The sequence below is a fragment of the Manis pentadactyla genome, chromosome 7, assembly GCF_030020395.1.
Source record: "Manis pentadactyla isolate mManPen7 chromosome 7, mManPen7.hap1, whole genome shotgun sequence".
In the NCBI taxonomy this organism is placed as follows: domain Eukaryota; kingdom Metazoa; phylum Chordata; class Mammalia; order Pholidota; family Manidae; genus Manis; species Manis pentadactyla.
In genome coordinates, this window is record NC_080025.1 from 41,275,994 (window position 1) to 41,294,979 (window position 18,986).

Below are 18,986 nucleotides of genomic sequence, written 5' to 3' on the forward strand. Positions count from 1 at the left end.
TTAAAAAGAAATTTGAAAACGTGTTTCGAGGTTCCGACAAGAGAACAGGAGCACTTTTTTAAGAAAAACAATATCGAGGTACATTTTTTAAATTTTGTTGTCATTAATCTACAATTACATGAAGAATATTATGTTTACTAGGGTCCCCCCTTCACCAAATCCCCCCCACAAACCCCATTACAGTCACTGTCCATCAGCGTAGTAAGATGCTGTAGAATCACTACTTGTCTTCTCTGTGTTGCATAGCCCTCCCCGTGCCTCCCCCCACATTATACGTGCTAATCGTAATGTCCCCTTTCTTTTTCCCCACCCTTATCCCTCCCTTCCCTCCCTTTCTCCCCAGTCCCTTTCCCTTTGGTAACTGTTAGTTCATTCTTAGGTTCTATGATTCTGCTGCTGTTTTGTTCCTTCAGTCTTTCTTTGTTCCTATAGTCTTTGGGTTTGAGGTGAGTCTCTTGTAAGCAGCATAGAGATGGGTCTTGCTTTTTTATCCATTCTTTTATTCTGTGTCTTTTGATTGGTGCATTCAGTCCATTTACATTTAGGGTGATTATTGAAAGATATGTACTTATTGCCATTGCAGGCTTTAGATTCGTGGTTGCCAAAGGTTCAAGGTTAGCTTCTTTAGTATCTTACTGTCTAACTTAACTCACTTATTGAGCTATTTTAAACATTGTCTGGTCATTCTTTATTTTTCTCCCTTCTTATTCCTCCTCCTCCGTTCTTTATATGTTGGTTGTTTTATTCTGTGCTCTTTTGTGTTTCCTTTAACTGCTGATTGTTGATTTTATTTTTTGCCTTTAGTTAGTATTTGGTTGGTCTGCTTTCTTTGCTGTGATTTTATTTTCTCTGGTGACATCTATTTAGTCTTAGAAGTGCTCCCATCTAGAGCAGTCCCTCTAAAATACCTGTAGGGGTGGTTTGTGGGAGGCAAATTCCCTCAACTTTTGCTTGTCTGGGAATTGTTTAATCCCTCCTTCATATTTAAATGATAGTTGTGCTGGATACAGTCTTCTTCGTTCAAGGCCCTTCTGTTTCATTGCATTAAATATATCATGCCATTCTCTTCTGGCCTGTAAGGTTTCTGTTGAGAAGTCTGATGATAGCCTGATGGGTTTTCCTTTGTAGGTGACCTTTTTCCTCTCTCTAGCTGCCTTTAAAACTCTGTCCTTGTCCTTGATCTTTGCCATTTTAATTAGTATGTGTCTTGGTGTTGTCCTCCTTGAGTCCTTTCTGCTGGGAGTTCTGTACACTTCCATACTCTGATCGATTATTTCCTCCCCCAGTTTGGGGAAATTTTCAGCAATTATTTCTTCAAATACTCTTTTTATTCCTTTTTCTCTCTCTTCTTCTTCTGGTACCCCTATTATGCGGATATTGTTCCTTTTGGATTGGTCACACAGTTCTCTTAATATTGTTTCATTCCTGGAGATCCTTTTATCTCTCTCTGCATCAGTTTCTATGCATTCGTGTTCTCTGGTTTCTGTTCCATCAATGGCCTCTTGCATCTTATCCATTCTGTTTATAAATCCTTCCAGAGATTGTTTCATTTCTGTAATCTCCCTCTGGACGTCTGTAATCTCCCTCTGGACTTCATCTACTAGCTCTTGCATATTTCTCTGCAGCTCCTTCAGCATGGTTATGAGCTTTATTTTTAATTCTTTTTTAGGAAGACTGGTTAAGTCTATCTCCTTCTCAGGGTTTGTTTGCCTCTGTGATCTTTGTCTGTATCAATTTCTTCTGCCTTTTCATGGTGATGGATATATTTGTGGGGAGCTGGCACGTGTGTTGGGTAAGAGAAAGTCCCTTCTTGCCAGTTTATGGCCTTCCTCTCCTGGGAGAACAGCGGCCTCTAGTGGCTTGTGCTGGGCAGCTGCGTGCAGATAGGGCTTCTGATCTTGCCCAGCCGCTATGGAATTTATTTAGCTCTGCATTTGCTGTGGGCGTGGCCTGCCTCAGGCTGCTGCTCCAATATGGCGGAGCCACGTCGGAGGGGGAACAGGCGGGAGGCTGTTTATCATGGTGAGGAGCCTCCAAGCTGCGCTGTGGGGGTTTGGGCACCCAGGGTTCCCCAGGATTCCCAGCTGCTGGGCTAAGTGTCCCAGGGCACTTCCATCCAGTTGTGGAGTCCCTGTCCCTTTAAGACTTTCAAAAAGCACTCGCTTTTCTTTGTCCCGGGTGTGCCGGCTTCAGGGACCCGCTCACAAGTCTTACTGTCCTGTTTCACTAGTATCCAGCACCCCACACATGCACTGTGTCTGTGCTCTGTTCCGGATGGCTAGGGCTGGGTGTTCAGCAGTCCTGGGCTCCCTCTCCCTCCTGCTCCGACTCCTCTCCTCCCGCTGGGAGCTGGGGTGAGGGGTGCTCGGGTCCCGCTGGGCTGCGGCTTGTATCTTACCCCCTTCACCAGGCGCTGGGTTCTCACAGGTGTGGATGTGGTCTGGCTGTTGTCCTGTGTCTTCTGGTCTCTCTTTTAGGAATAGTTGTATTTGTTGTATTTTCAAAAATATATATGGTTTTGGGAGGAGATTTCCGCTGCTCTGCTCATGCCACCATCTTGGTTCTCTCTATTGAGGTACATTTTACACTCAATAAAATGCATTCTTTTAAAGTGTGTCAGTTCAATGGGTTTCGACACATGTACAGACCCAGCCACGAGCACCATCAACATGCAGAGCGTTTCCATTACCTCCCGGAATGTACGTTTGTGCACTTACAGACAACCCCACCCCAGCCCTTGCCCAAGGGACCAATGATCTGCTCTCTCACCATACATTAGTTTTGACTTCTTAAAATTTCATAGAAATGCAATTATATAGTATGTATTAACTAGGTGTTTTGTTCAACATATCTGACATTTATTTATGTCACCTAGTATTAACTAGGTGTTTTGTTCAACATATCTGACATCTATTTATGTTACTGTATCAGTCAGTTCATTTATTTTTACTACTGTTTGGTTTTTTCCTTCATTATTCTTAGCATTATCCCATGTTAATTTCTGTAATATCAGTAGGCTAGAACAGTTACCTTCTTGAGGATTAAATTACCCCTTGCATCTCTTAGCAGAGGGTAGGTGCTAATAAGAGCAGTTCAAGGAAAGTGAGAAAATAAAATTAGGACACATCAAATAGTTTCTTGTTGTAGTGTAGAGATCTCTGTACTTCCAGTTAACGAGAAAAGTTCTCCCAGTTAAAAAGGATTATAAGATAGCAGGGCCTGATGTTTTAATCTCCCATCTTCTTACTAAAATAGCAATGACTGTGAAGTAAAACAGAAGCCCAAAATTCACCTTCTCCAGCATCTAATGTAATGAACAATAATTATTAGCAGCAGCAAAATTTCAACAGCAAGAACCAAATAAGGAAAAGTGTACAATGTCATGCCATAAAGTCCAGTAAGTAGTTGATAAAATAAAATATTCTGGCATGGCTTGGCACAGCTCCCTAAGCTTAACCCTGAATTACAAGAAAAGAAGGGAAAAAATAAAATATTGTTTATTTCCATAAATATGTACTTTGGATAAGAGTAGTCTTGAGGGATTGACAGGAACCTCAGGCAAAATTCAAAAAGAAATCTTCAAGAGTAGAAGCCTCTACAGCAAGATAGCTGAGCAGAGGCAGGAAAGATATAAAACCTGCATGGAACTGAAAAGTCTGAGGCCAGAACTTTTCCCCTCACAGAAACTTTGGACCAAATGAATAATAAGATAGAGAATTGGGCCATATTTCAGAAGAGAAAACAGAATCCACATTAATCCACATTCCTAAGCAAAGGAACACAGCCAGAGCTAGGCTGCCATTTCCCTGTGTCCTCAAGCTACAGAGAAGGGAACAGAAGCACAACACAGCTTCGAAGCTACAGCTCTAAGGAGACAAACAGGACTCTGAAACCTGAGGAGAACTTGCCAGCTCTAAAGAGAGCGAAGGGAAAGCCAAGCCCACGTGCAAGACAAAGGGAGCAACATCACACTGTTCTCTGCTTTTGTTTTACACTTCTTATAATAAATCTTTTTTAAAGAGATTGTTTAAATTTAAATTATACAAACATACTCCTGAAAAATAATACATAGAACAATGACAACTGGATGCAGAAAACAGATGAAGGACCTAAGAATACAAATCTCAAAGAAACAGAAGGGAAACTCTCTCCAATTATTTTCTGTGACAAAAGAAACTTAAAAAGAACACGAACAGAAAATTATTCTCATCAGTGAAATAATTTTAAAAAACAGAATGACATAAAAAGAACACTGTACTCTGAAGAAAAATTAAGATCCAAAATAATATGAGTATGAATTAGAAACACCAAGAAATAGAATAGAATTAGCAACTGTGTTAAAGTATAAGAAGGCTTGAGTTACTTACAGTGAATAGAGGAATAAGCAGGTAAAACTATTAAGAAAGTACACAAAGGACAAAGAAAAGCTTTCACTGAGGCAGATCTAGTTTGCTATTGAATTTCAGCGTTAGAGAAAGAATTCTTTAATCACATAGAGGGGATGAAATACGACAGAAAATTTTCAAGCTACTGTCAAATTTCTCCTTAGTAACAATTAGTACTAGAATAGAATGGAGTAATTAATTTCAGCCAAATTTTAAAGAAAAGAAAATGACAACCAATTTTATACCCACCAAGTCACTAGAATATATTCAAGCATGCATGAACTCAGGAAATACAGTGTCCATAAGAACCTTAAAAAAAAATAAAACTACTTGACAGTAAAATTTAACTGATCAAGAAGTAATTTTACAAGTTTAAAAACTGTGGTCCCTTTTTCTAATATAAACTTTCACAAAGTTCTATATATGTCTCCCTAAAAAGTTAATTCTACATTGCAAAAGTGGAAAACAGCATTTCATGATTTTTATATTCCTATGAGATTACTGTGTATTCAAAAATTATACTTGTTGAACTTTTCTTTCTTTGAGGAAACAGAAAAGAAAAAAAGGCAATAAAACCTTGACATTTGTATTAGTTTGCTAGGTCTGTCATAACAAAGCGCCACAGACTGGTTGGCTTACATAGAAAACCACTGTCTTCCAGTTCTGGAGCCCCAAAGTCTGAGAGCGAGGTATCAGCAAGGGTGGTTTCCTCCGAGGCTCTTCCTTTACTTGTAAATGGCAGTCTTCTTGTACTTGTGTGTGTCCAAGTTTCCTTTTATAAGAATACCAGTCACTTTAGAATAGGGCCTACTTTAATGACCTCATTTTAACTAAATTACCTTTTTAAAAACCCTATGTCTAAATACAACCACATTCTGAGGTCCTGGGAGTTAGGGCTTCAACATGTGAATGCTGGGGAGACACAATTCAGCCCAGAACATTCTCCATGCCTCAGCGTAAACAAAGCATAAGATTGGGTGTCATCAAGTCCCAGGAACTGCAGTGAAGGGGTCAGAACTTCTGCCTACTGTAGGTAAATCAACTGGTTATGACTAGGTTTGTGGCCAAACTCATGTCTGTCGGTTTTGTCTTGGGAGAGCTGCCGGACTTCTCAGAATCTCAGACATTATGGGTAGCAGAGAGTGGAGGAGACCCAACGTCTCAGGGTTGCTTTAGACACAGCATAAAGAAAATGGTAGAATGACTCTTTCATTAGTTACTTTCCATCTCCTAGAGCCTTATAATTTAGTTTTTATTTTTACTAATGGACTATTTAGAGTAGTTCTAGTTTTACAGAAAAACTGAATAGAAAGTACAGAAAACTACCATAATTCCCCCACTCTTTCTGCACAATTTCCCCCATCATTAACATCATGTACTAGTGTACATTTGTTATGAATGATAAACCAATATTAATACGTTAACTAAAGTATATAACATACATTAGGGCTCACTCTTGGTGGTGTACAGTTCAGTGGTTTAGACCAATGTATACTGTCATGTATCCACCAGCTACTGTAGTACCATACAGATTAGTTTCACTGCACTAAAAATCCCTCCTTGGGTTCCACCTGCTCTTCTTGTCCTCTCTCTTCCCAAGCTCCTAGCAAATGACTGATCTTTTCAGCCTTTACAGTTTTCCCTTTTAGAATGTCAGAGTTGGAATCATAGAGTATGCAGCCTTTTCATATGGCTTCTTTCACTTAGCAATATGCATTTACCTTTCTTCTTTGTCTTTCATGCCTTGATAGCTCATTTTTTAATTCATAAATATAATACTTTATTGTATGGATGTATCAAGTTTATCCATTCATCCACTGAAAGATATCTTGGTTACCTCTACATGTTGACAGTTACAAATAAAACTTCTATAAACATCTGTGGGTAGGTTTTTGTGTGGATATGTCTTCAACTTATTTGGGTAAATGTCAAGGGACATGATTGCTGGATAGTATAGTAGGATAATGTTAGGTTTGTAATAAGCTGCCAAACTGTCTTCCCAACTGATTGTACCAGTTTGCATTCCTACTAGCAATGAATGAAAGTTCCTGTTGCCCCACATCATGTCGGCACTCGGTGGTGTCAGTGTTTTGGATTTTAGCCATTCTAATAGGTGTGTAGTGGTAATCTGCAATTCGTTGATGACATGTGATCTTGAGCCTTGTTTCATGTTTATCTGCCAGCTGTACATGTTCTTTGGTGAGGCATCTGTTCAGACCTTTTGCCTATTCTTAGGGTTTTTTTTATAGCTCAGTTTTATGAGTTCTTTGTATATTTTGGATACAAGTTTTTTTTGTAGATCATTTTGCAAGTATTTTCTCCCAGTTTGTCACGTGTCTTTTCATTCTTTTAACAGTGTCTTTTGTAGAGCAGTTTTTATTCTAATCAAGTCATACTTATTACCTTTCTCTTCCATGGATCATGCTTTTGGTGTTATATCTAAAAACTCATAACCATATCCAAGGTCACCCTTTTTCCTCTTATCTTCCATAAGTTTTATAGTTTTGCATTTTACATTTGTCTATGAACCAGTTTGAGTTAATTATTATGAAAAGTGTACAGTCTGTGTCTAGATTTTCTTGCATGTAGAAGTCCAGTTGTTCAGTACTGTTTGTTGAAAAGACTATCTGCACTCCACTGAATTGCCTTTGTTCCTCTGTCAAAGATCAACTGACTATATTTGAGTGGGTCTACATCTGGGTTCTCTATTATTTTCAGTTGGCCTATGTGTCTATTCTCTCACCAATACCACATTGTCCTTCAGGTTTACAGTAAGTCTTGGAGCCTAGTAGTGCCAGTTCCCCAACTTTGTTCTTCCATATTGTGTTAGCTTGTCTTTTGTCTTTCCACAAATTTTGGAAAAGTTTATTGATATACAAAATCATTTGCTGGGATTTTGATAGGAATTGTGATTATTACCAAGTTGGAAAGAAGTGGCATCCTGACAGTACTTTTTCCTATCCATGAACATGGACTATCTCTCTACTTATTTAGATCTTGTTTTCTTTCATCAAATTTGTAGCTTTCAATGGACAGTGACTGTGAAGGGGTATGTGGGGGGGACTTGGTGAAGGGGGGAGCCTAGTAAGCATAATGTCCTTCATGTAATTGTAGATTAATGATACCAAAAAAAAATTTGTAGCTTTCCTAATATACACATTTTGGTATATTTATGTCTAAGTCTGCCTTCTTCTCTTCTTCCCCACCTCTCTCTCTGGTGCTAATCAAAATAGTGTTGCATTTTTTATTTCAAGTTACAATTATTCATTGCTGTTATCTAGGAAAGGAATTGACTTTTGTATATTAATTCCATATCCTCCAATCTTGCTATAATTGCTTACTAGTTCCAGGAGATATTTTTGTTCTTTTGGATTTTCTACACAGTCATTCATGTCATCAGTGAAGAAAGACAATTTTCTTTCTTTTTTTCCTCAATCTGTAAGATTTCCCCCCACCCTTTTCTTATTTTATGGCATCAGCAAGGACTTCTAGTATGACAGTAAATAGGAGCATGTGAGCCTTAGAATTATTACCTTGTTGTTTTAAAAGAATTAAAGTGGATTTTACCAAGAGAGCCATCCCTCTTTTACGGAATATTGCAAAACACAGAAATTGGAGGGGATGGGAGTAAGTAGAGAAAAAGTGTGTTAATTTTCTCATCATAGCAGGGCTCCGATTTTATTGTCTAAAGTTAAAACATAACTTAGAATAAAATCTTATTAACTCCAACCTTAATGTTTTTCAGTTTTTCTTAAACTTAGAGTTATAATTAAGGAACAATATTACATGTGACAAAGAAATTTTTATCTTGTATTCAGAAATTTAGAAGTTCTTTGAATTTCTATTACTTAAGTAATATAAACATAATATTTTACAATTTTATTATGATGACATTTTTATTTTATATCTATTTTTCTAGGTATTTACCTAGATATGTATTTGTATACGCACAGAGAAAACTGGAGGAAGTTCACCTGTTAATGATGCACTTTACTATCTATCAAATCATTTTACTATCATTATCTAATTATTTTACTGTCTGGGATGGTTTACTAATAAGCACCTCACTAGGTTGAAGAATGGGGTCACTTTGTAACTTTTTTTTGATCTGCATTGTCTAAATTTGTAAAACAATTACCATGTATTATATTTGCTGAAAATATTATTTGTAAAGTAAAATCATAAATGACAACTGCATACTGGTGGTGGGGTTTAATATGTCCTGCCCCTGTATTTCCCTTAAACTGACCATTAGATCTAGAATTTTGATGAAGGACTACTTCAAGGCTTATCAAGGCCACTTCACAGGCACTTGGTGTACTGTTCTCACATCAGAAGCACCTGTTTGATCTTATCCCTGTGTGATGATAATACAAGCACTGCCTGGATCATGAGTTGGTAAAATGGGCCAAATCTGATGTGGGCCAAATCTGATCTTCTGTTATTGTAAATAAAGTTTTATTGGAATAGTCTCATCCATTTATTTACATAGTTTGTATGGCTGCTTTTGCACTACAATAGCAGAGCTACAACCGCAGAGACCTGAAGGCTCCAACCCTAAAATATTTATTATTGACTCTTTACTGGAAATATTTATTCACCTGACTTGTAGCCTAGGTTCAACAATTTGTTACAAAATGGTAATATTCTTAAGAGAAGCTGAGAGTATTGAGTTCAGAGGGGTGTTAGAACTCTCAGTGCTGTAAAGTACCTAAAACGTCTTGTAAATTTTTTTAAAATGTGGATTTCTAATCCCTAAACCTCCAGATATTCTGATTCAGTAGACTGGAGGTCAGGAACCAACGTTTTTAACATGTTTTCCAGACTGTACTGCAGACGGTCCATACATAAGGCAACATTCATATATATACCTTGCCTTAGTTCAAAGAGCAACTTTTAATTGTGGATAGACCGGGGGTGTGATTGAATACTTTCTCTGCCTAGGATTTCAGCGGATGTGTCATCTACTTTGGGTCCTATAGCGATCAATAAGGGAATCCTGTCTTTATCCCACAATCTTTGTTTGTTCTCTCTTCACAACACTCCCTTTATTGACTATCTAGCATTTATATTGACTTACAATTACTTTGTTTACGTGTCTGTACCGCTCCCTGCACTGTTAGTTCCCTCACTAGACCATAAAGCTCCAAGGTAAGAGCTATGCCTTATTCATATCATAGCACCTAGTAAAGTGTTATACATAGCAGGTGCTGAACAACTGTCAAAAGAATAATTCATTCTAAAAAACATGAAAACGAAGATTGACAAGTTCACCGCTAATACCAAATGTCTGCATTTATAATTCAGCAAAACACACAGACAACCCATATACATCCTAACCGCCGCCCCAAACCAAATCTGAAGTACACCAAACGATGGCCTGTTTCGCAGTGTTTCCAAGCCTGACACTGCAGAAAGGCCAAGTTTTGCGGGTGGGGAGCCTATGTCGGGTTAGGTCGGTCATAATAATCTTGCATTGTTTATAAGATGCATTATGACCCCCAAATTACATAATACAAAAAATATGGGCAGTCGGGAGGTGCACGAAGCAAGATGAACCGCAGGAAACAGAAACTTGTATGTAAAATCACCCCATCGCACGGAATTCATTTAGAGCTTCACCTATGCGCTCTGGCAGAGTGGCGTCGTGCAAGGCCCCGGGCTTCCTGCGGCGAACGCGCCTAGGGCGAGGGCGGGAGAGGGGCGCTTAGCCTGGGGGACACACAGTGGAGCGCGTCCCGTACTAAAGGGACACCAAACCGCAGGTGCGGAGCCCACCTCTTCCGGAAGGCAGGGCCGAGACTGTGCTTAGCTGCGCCTGCGCCCTGAGACCTCCGCGCCAAGGACCAATGAGCGTAGGAGAGGTCGGGCTGAAGGGCAGAGACTCGGTTTCCAGTTCCGGTGGCTGTGGTTTGTCCGTGCCTGTGCTACGTGTCCCTGTTGTCTGAGGAGGCGCTGGACAGGTGAGCGTCTGTCTCCCGAGAGACTTGGGACGGGGGCATCCTCTGTGTGACTCGGCCAGGCGTCGGGCCCCCTGGGGCGGCCTCGCTCGGGTCCGGGAGCGCGCTGAGGCCTCTCTGGCCGCCAGCACCCGCCCGCTCCGCCCGGTGGAAGCGGACGGCGGGGCCGCGGCCTCCGACGACCCGGGACAGGTTCGACAGCCCATGGCCCTCGGGCGTGTCCAGCCCCGGGGCGGGGTTCGGCTCTGCGGCCGCCCCTGTCTGCGCTCTCCCGGGGCATCCGGGCGCCTGTCGCGCTGACCGGGAGGCAGGCCTTGGGGCGGCGGTGAGAGCCCGGCCTTGGCAGAGTCGGAGCCGAGCCCCCCCCCCCCCGACCCGCCGCTCCGTGGTGTGGCACGAGAGCACGGGTCTGTGTTCCAGATCAGCAGGTCCGGAGGGTTATTGGATCCCGTCCCCCGACACTGAAGTGTTTTGTGTATTGTGTGTGTGTGTGTGGCTTTGTTTTTGTTTTGGATATAAATCTTACATTACCACTTCTTATAAAGCTTATTTAAGCCCATTGGATTTGACGATTAAGAGTTACGTGAACTACTGAGGAAACAGACATTGCTATGTGTTTGGAGGGACCCAACACACCTGGCCCAGAATGTTTATATAATTCTTAGTGCACTTTAAGTGTTTAATATACATTATTCTGACTGCCCACCCTGGGTGTGGAAACTGGGGCTTAGAGAGGTTACATTTCTTAGGAATTTGAACCACCACCTGCTCTTAACAATGGTATTCATTCATTGATTCAGCAAATTTTATTAAGTATTTATGTGCCTGACCACTGTTTAAGGAACTATAGATGTAGTAAAATACAAGTAATAAACAGGCCTCAGTCGCCCTCAGACCAGTGGGTCCCAAAGCTAAGTTTGGATGACTTTTCTGTTAGGTAATAACTTGTACAATAAAAGATGTATGTTTCCTTAGAAGATGTGTCCAAACCTTGGAATTGAGCTGATAACTTCTCAGAATCTGGGTCTTGGTTTTGTCAATCTCTGCAGTTTTGAAAATTTGATCTGTCCTGTGTAAGTATGCTCCTTTCTAAAACTTCTGTGGTCAGTGGTATAGAACAATCAGATTGAAGTCCACATTTGCTTCAGCCTCTAGTCTCTTGCAGCACCATAGTTCACCGCACTAGACTCTGTTTTCTGGGGGTTTAAAATAAAAGAGAAAATGTTGGATTCTAGCATCATTGGCTTCTTAGTAGGAATAGTAATGAGAGTTACTGAGGAGTGAATAACGAATAGGTATGTTGTCAGTCGCTTTCCCTTTTACACTGAAAGCATGCATCCTTTGTCAGGGCTAACAACATGGGTAAGACCTCTGCTTTTCTTACTGTGTTTGCTCCAGTGCTTGGATGGAGTTTAAAAAGTAACGTCAGTTTAGGCTCAGAGTTTGAATTTTTTGTGTGTGTGTGTGTGAGATCGAACTGACCCACATCAGCTATTAATTCATGGCTGGTTTAATTTACATTTTGCTAGAACTGAGCAAGCTCTTACTGTATGTTTGGTAATACCAGCAAATGTCTTTTTCTTATTTTTTTAAATAGGCATCATGGATCAGGTAATGCAGTTCGTTGAGCCAAGTCGGCAGTTTGTGAAGGACTCAATTCGGCTGGTTAAAAGATGTACCAAACCTGATAGAAAAGGTAAATTAAAAGAGAAAACAGATGAAAATTTTGCATTTTCTAAGCCTTTTATTTAATCAATACCTTCCTGTTTAATAACTTCCTGTTCAACAATAAAAATAATTTTGTTTTATTGATTTTTAAATGTCACTTTGTCCTACATTCTGTACACTTTCTGTACACTTCATAAATATTTGTTTTATTGATTTTCAGAGTGTAAGATTCTTTATTACAGTCTTATTCTCCATGTTATGTTTGCCCTGGTCATATCTCATCACTCTATAGAGTTTTTGCTATCTTCCATAATTCTACTCTGGAAAATCTTTTGTTTGGAACCCCCCATGCTCTGGCAGTGTGTCCCTTCTTCTCCCCTTTTGCCAAAACCTTAAGATGAAATCAACAACATATTTGTTGCTAACCTAAAAAATTTAATTTCTTATTTATCGTGATTCATGTGATAAAAGGTGCACCAAATTTTGCGTGCTTTTGTTCATTTATTGACTCTTGCCTGAGTTAGCAGCTGGGAATATAGCACAGAATATAATATAGTATATTGTGTATACAGTAAATATCTAAAAGTATATAATATGATAGAGTATGGTATACAGGGATTAGAGGATGACATGTGTATAGTGTAACATATAAAAATATATAACATACCTGTTTTTGATCCGATTTTTGCTCTTATGGAAGACAGTCATAAACAAATAATGGGAATTATAATTTGTAATTAAGGCTGTGGTAAGTACTAAAGAAATAGATGAAGGTTTGATAGCACATTTGGAGGACTAACCCTGTTGAGAGAACAGGAAGAGCTTCTTTGAGGAAATAACTTTAAATGGAAACATTACCAGTTCTGAAACCTTTATGTAAAATTGTGCTTAATCCAATTTGATTTTTCAAGCCTTATTTTTGGCTTCATTATAATACCAGGGACAATGGACCTTATAGTTTATAAAAAGTTTTGTTCTGTGCTGTTATAGTCCATATTTTTAGCAGTGTTATAAAATTTTAAAACAAATACTGTATTTTTTCTATCCTTGTTTTATTTCTTTTTGGTATTCTGGTTTGCTAAGAAGATAAAATGTTTTGTTGCTTGATGGATTGACTGGAATGGTTATGCACTTGATTTCTGTGTTTCCCTACATTTCAATAAAATATGAAAATTAAAAATCTGTCAACTTATATTAATAGTGTCATGTTTTATTTGAAATGATATATTTACTGTCAGGAGAAGTGTATGCCAGTAAGTTTATTTTTGTTGTTCCAGTGTTTTCTTTTACGTTTGCAGTGACAGTGAAAAATTAATATAAATTTTGTATTTTTAAATCTAGAATTCCAGAAGATTGCCATGGCAACAGCAATAGGATTTGCTATAATGGGATTCATTGGCTTTTTTGTGAAACTGATCCATATCCCTATTAATAACATAATTGTGTAAGTAAACTTTCTGAACAAGTATTGGGGATGGGCTGAAAACTGAAACCATTTGAGTTGACAGCTTGCTGTTGTGTTAATACACAACTGTCTCTTGACTTTTTAGTGCTGCCAATCTACTGATATTTGAGTACCTGGTAATTAAGCTGATATTTTATCTATACAAACTTTTTAGCAAGTCTGAAATAGGCACTCTTTTCTCTAATAAAAAATTTTAAAGGTGAAGAAGAGAGTAAAAACACTGACTGTATGACAAAGAAAGTACTCAGTGACTGACCCATGATGGAACAAATGTTCAAATTCAAATCCTCTTTATGCAGTTTATTACTGATTTTTAAGGTACAGAGCAAATGGTCCCCATCTGAAAATTACTGCAGTGATAAAAGTTCAAACTTTGGACCAGATCCCTTAGATTCAGATCCTCTTTGTTGTTACTTAAATGGTGTCAGAGCCTTGGGCAGCTTACCCTTCTCTGTGCCCAGGTTATTCAATAAGGATAATTGTTACTGATTGGGTTATAGTAAAGATTAATGACTTAAATCATGTAAACCCTAAAAACCAACTTGGATGAGAACTACATGGGAGGCGGTACTCTTGTAGTTCTTATTCATGATAAGGTATTAACCTTTCAGGTGTATTAGAAGAGAAATAAAGATTGAGACACATTGGTATTACTTTATTCTTTTACAAATGCTTTTTTTTTTTTGATTCACTATAAGATACTGAGACACCTTAAGACAGTGAGCAATTAGAGTAGTCAATTTTAGGCAGTTAAATTTGGTGTGAAGACTGGGTACAATGTGTGGTACTTAACTTGCTCTGTGATGTTTGAATTTACACTCTGAGCCTTCTCTGCCATTTCAAAGTATTGACACTAGGCTTATTTTTGGGGCTGGGAAGGTGAAGCAGTTACTTAGGAACATTTTGCAAACTATGTCCCTTAAATACGAGGTATTTTCTTATGGGTGCTCGTGGAGATTGTCTTTTAAACAAGCAACTTGAGCATTTTCAGATGATGTCCATACTTACTATGCAAAAGTGCCACAGGGGGATATTTTACGATCATAGATATTTTAGGAAAGGACCAAGTCTCCCTAATGTCCATCAGTTCAGAAGTCTTTGTTATAATACTACTGAGAAATACCAGTTCTGGAATCATGGAATCATGGAGAGAAACCTGTGTAGAATTAGGGAACCTGACACTTGGTATCTCTGGGTTACAGACAGAAGAAGTGGGATAATCTGTGAAGTCTCTCCTTTTCAATGTAAACCTGTGCTTCTCTTGTTTCTTATAAATACCCCTCATTGTTCCTTTACCCTTTGGAACAACATACAAGGTTCTGTTGTTACTTTGGTATATAAGTGCTTTTCACATTTTCCCCCCCAGTCTTCACTTGGCACTATGTTCTTACTCTCTCCTTCTCCAGACATTACTGTCTGCCTTGAGTTATTAATATGGTCTGTTTTTCACAATAGATTATGAGTTCCGAGACCAACCTGTTTATATATATTAAAAAAAAAAACTGAAGAAATGTTTGTTGAACAAAGTAAATAGCTTCAGATTCTTTATCTGTTTCTAATGGTCATGATTGTAATAGTAATTGCCAGCATTTATTGAGCACTTGCTGTGTGCCAGGGACTGTTCCTGCTTGTGTGAGGCAGCTGATTTAATCCTAACAGCAGTTCTGTGACGTTAGTCCTGTTGTTGTTTCCATTTTATACATGAAGAAACTGAGGCATGGAGAGTAAGTACTCAAGTTGCATTACTTACTAAGCTAGGAAGTGATTACTTGGCTAGAAAACAGAGCAGCTTATAAAACACAGGCCAACTGGCTTGGGAGCCTATATTTCTGTCTTTTGCATATGCCTTCTATCTTGTTCTGGCTCATTTTGAGAACACTCACATTCCTTACTTCACACACCAGTTTGTATTTCATTAGCCCCTTTCAAACCCAGTATTTATCATTGAAAGCCTGCTGCAGGTGTGCTCTTGCTGATGGCTGAAGTGCTCAGTTTCTCACAAATACCTGCCTCAGTCTTCCTTAGCCTAGGTTTACACAGTTGAGGTGGTTTGTGTTTAGTCCAAGAGTGGAACATTATCCTTGTTAAATTTTTTTTGTTAGATTCCCTTATGGAAGACTTTAGCATTTCTAATTTGTCCAACATAGGTACTTATCCAAGCTTTGTGTTAGAATATCCCTTACTTTGTTACCAAAGTTGTGCCCTGAAGTGCTGTTCAGGACAAGGTGGTCTCAGCACATACTTTTTTGGATTGAGATCCATTAGTCCAGTTGTTTATAACACGGTTTTGAAATAATTTGTTTTCTTCTAACTCTGCTTTCCACAGCAGTCACAAAATATCTTTTGCCATTACCAGTCAGAGGTTATTCAGCTGTGACCTCATAAAACTTTGCTTCTAGCAACCTGTCTTCACGTAGTTTTTACATTAAAATGAAGACCAAAGAAAGCATTTTGAGAAAACGCTTTAAGAGAAAAGCTATCAGAAAATGTAATCTTTTCATGATATGCCATGACAGCTCAAACTGAAAGAATTCTTTTTTTATTGCTTGAAAGAGAATGAAGCACTGTTTAAATCGTTTTGAGATGATAGCAAGTAAAATATAACCACAAGCTTCCCTTTCAGTGGCTGAATTACTCTATTTTTACCTTATGATGAAATTTTTTCCTCTTGTATACTTAATAGCTGTCAAAATTAATATCCACAGTCTTACAATTTAAGGAAGTTATATAGTTGTGGGTATTTAAGTTATAGCAGTAAAATTTAATAATGTGAGCTCTTAAAATACTTAGCATTAAAGTATATATTCAAGAGTATTTCAGGAGTATTTTCATCTAGTAATATAACTATTTTTTGTTCTTTAACATCACTAAACAGTACTAAAATGTATTCAGGGTACAGTCTTAATGTTGATGCTTTTGCAACACAGGAGTTCTTTAGAAAAGATGGTTTTTGTTTTCATTGTGATTAAAACTGCTTTTTGAGTGAAGATGGTGAGACAGTGGTGCAAAGCTCATCTGCACGCTTTGTTTTCAACTGGCTGATTGTACATCAAATTGAAAACTTCACCAACTAACCATCCTGATAGGTAATTTCATATTTTTCATCTTGTTCAGAAAGATATGCTAGACTGTTAAAAATACTTCCCAAAGGAGAATTCTGAGTTTTTGAGCCTGTTCCAGAAGCCACATCATCTCTAAGGACCTTTTCAGTTCTAAGATTTTAAAGTTCAGTTTCTTTTTTTTATGCTGTCTTGGGATAATACAGGTGTGGTTCTCAAGTAACTGGTTTTGGTTCCATAATATTACCATATAATGTATTTCAAATAATAATTATTATTAAAGTCTTATAAATACTGAAAATTGAGCATTTTTCTTTCTTTTACAGTGGTGGCTGAGTACCTTTTAAGAAGAGTGTTTTTCATCTTGGGAATTGGTGAACAAGTGAGGATTTGAGAAGCTCATGAGTAAAAATTTGCCTATATATTTTGTGTTTTGCTTTCATTTTTTTTTCTTCCAAAACATTTTCTATTTCTAAATTAAAAGAATTTGAAAATAAACTTCTCTTTTTTCCATGACATATAATTATCACATTTTAATGATAGGAATAATGGGTTATTTTCCCTCCTTTCCTCCCTTCCTTCTATCCCTCCTAGTTTGGTTTATAGGAGAAATTAAAGGGCATGGTGAAATATTGCACTTACTGAGCATTTCTCTATTAGATAAACCTGTCATGAAGGAAGAAACTGAGAAAATAAGGATGGTAAAGAGAGAGTGGAGGATGGGGAAGGAATTTTGTGCTTAGTACTCAAATGCAAACAGGTAGTTGTCACAGCTCCTATGGAAGTTCAGGTGCTACTTGAAATAGCTTCCTGAGAATCATGGTTAAAACATTAAAGCTAATTAGTAATATATCATAAACATTGGGGTTCTGAATTTTGTAAAGCATTGATCATTGAACGTGAGATGAAAAGGGGCCTTATCTTCTTTCCCCTTTAAGAAAATAGTAATGTCATAGTGACAGTTTATATTCTCCTTAAAATTATTTATTAATCTGTTCATTTAGTGTTTAGTTATTGAGCTTTGCCAATTTCTAATACTTTTTAAAAAATTGGGTAGCAGCACATGCTTGGAAGGTATCCTCTGATTCTTAGTGAAGGTAGGCAGGTGTCTCACTGATGTAGTTGGGCAGTATTCCTCAGTTTGGGGATCTCTGGTCCAGAAAGCAAGGTCTTTTCCGTGATTGTAACAGATTTTCTGCTTATTTTTGATATGCTGATAGTATTTCAGTCTTGAATGAAATTGGAGACTTCAAAGAAAATATAGCCATGGCCATCTCTGATCTTAAGGGGCATGTTTTATGTATAATTTAGCTCTTTATGAAGGCCATAGTGTGTGTATACAGGCATATGAATAAATTATATATATATATATACACGTACACGTGCAATATGTTCATATTAAGTACAGTAGAAATTTTAAAATGTAGACTAGCTTCTGGCAAATATATAGTAGGATAAAATGGTTCTGAATATTAATATTTTCTCAATGTAAGAATTATGAATCCCATTTATAGCATACATTTGGGCAGCTCATTTTTTATTTTTCAGTAACTAGTTCTTAGAAACATGGGTAGGTAAGTTATTACATAAATACTTTGTGTATAAGCATGTAAAATGATGGCTGAGGAACTAGTGAGAGGGCAGAATAACTTCACACTCCACAGCTGAGTTCTTAAATAGGAAAAAATTCAGTAGATTTTTCTTATTAACCATACTCCTGGTATATCTAAGATCTAGTATATTTGTATTGTCCAACAGGACTTAAGCTTCACTAAGTATAAGTATATAAGATATACTGTAAGTATATCTGAGGGAGTTTGTTTAAAACATGGATCCTCGTGTCCTACCCTCAGAGATTCTGATTCAGGTGTGGGTGGGCCTGAGAATTTGCATTTCTATCTGTTTGCTGATGGCTGCTATGTGGACCACACTTTCAGGGGCAAGATTTTAAAGTTCTTAGTTTTATGTTGCTTAACAAAGCATGTTAATGTCTTTCTTGTGGCAGTTTTACTATCTCCATGAACCCCTAGACTGTATGAGCAAGGACTCGGCCACCAGTTTCACCAGACTAAAATTTACTTCCACCACAGAAAAAATCAACAGACAGGTCCAAGGAGGGAGACGCACTGACAGTTTCCACAGAATGGCAGAGCCTTGATGGGACAGGATAGCGAATAAGGCCTGGTTCCTATCCAGTTGCTCTGTTACTGCTGGAAACCAGTGCTTTACTCCCAAAGCTGTGCCTCTTGGGGTGTTCATTGCTCTCCCATTTGTTAGAAAGGTTCTGCTTGGAAGGAAGGGTATTTAATTTAACCTGAGGGTGAGAGGCCTCATGTAAGGCACATCAGAAAACTGATTAAAAGTAAGTTACACACTGGTTAGGACTTTATGTGCTACAAAAAGTCTGGGTACATTTATTTGGACACAATTGTATAATTTTCCTAGTCTT

General features: G+C 38.1%; 1 protein-coding gene across 2 annotated transcripts; it reads left to right on the top strand.

Annotated features, from left to right (window-relative positions):
• Window positions 1–10,201: 10,201 nt before the first annotated feature.
• On the top strand, window positions 10,202–16,959 carry LOC118924985 (protein transport protein Sec61 subunit gamma). 2 transcript variants are annotated; one of them, XM_036910348.2, is made up of 4 exons: window positions 10,202–10,348; window positions 11,943–12,041; window positions 13,355–13,457; window positions 16,864–16,959. In XM_036910348.2, the coding sequence occupies exons 2-4, from the start codon at window positions 11,948–11,950 to the stop codon at window positions 16,871–16,873; spliced, it is 207 nt and encodes a 68-aa protein (XP_036766243.1). In that variant the 5' UTR covers window positions 10,202–10,348; window positions 11,943–11,947; the 3' UTR covers window positions 16,874–16,959. The 2 variants fall into 2 exon arrangements, with proteins under 2 accessions (XP_036766243.1, XP_036766244.1); XM_036910349.2 differs by lacking the exon at window positions 10,202–10,348 and adding an exon at window positions 11,321–11,418.
• The last annotated feature ends 2,027 nt before the right edge of the window (window positions 16,960–18,986 follow it).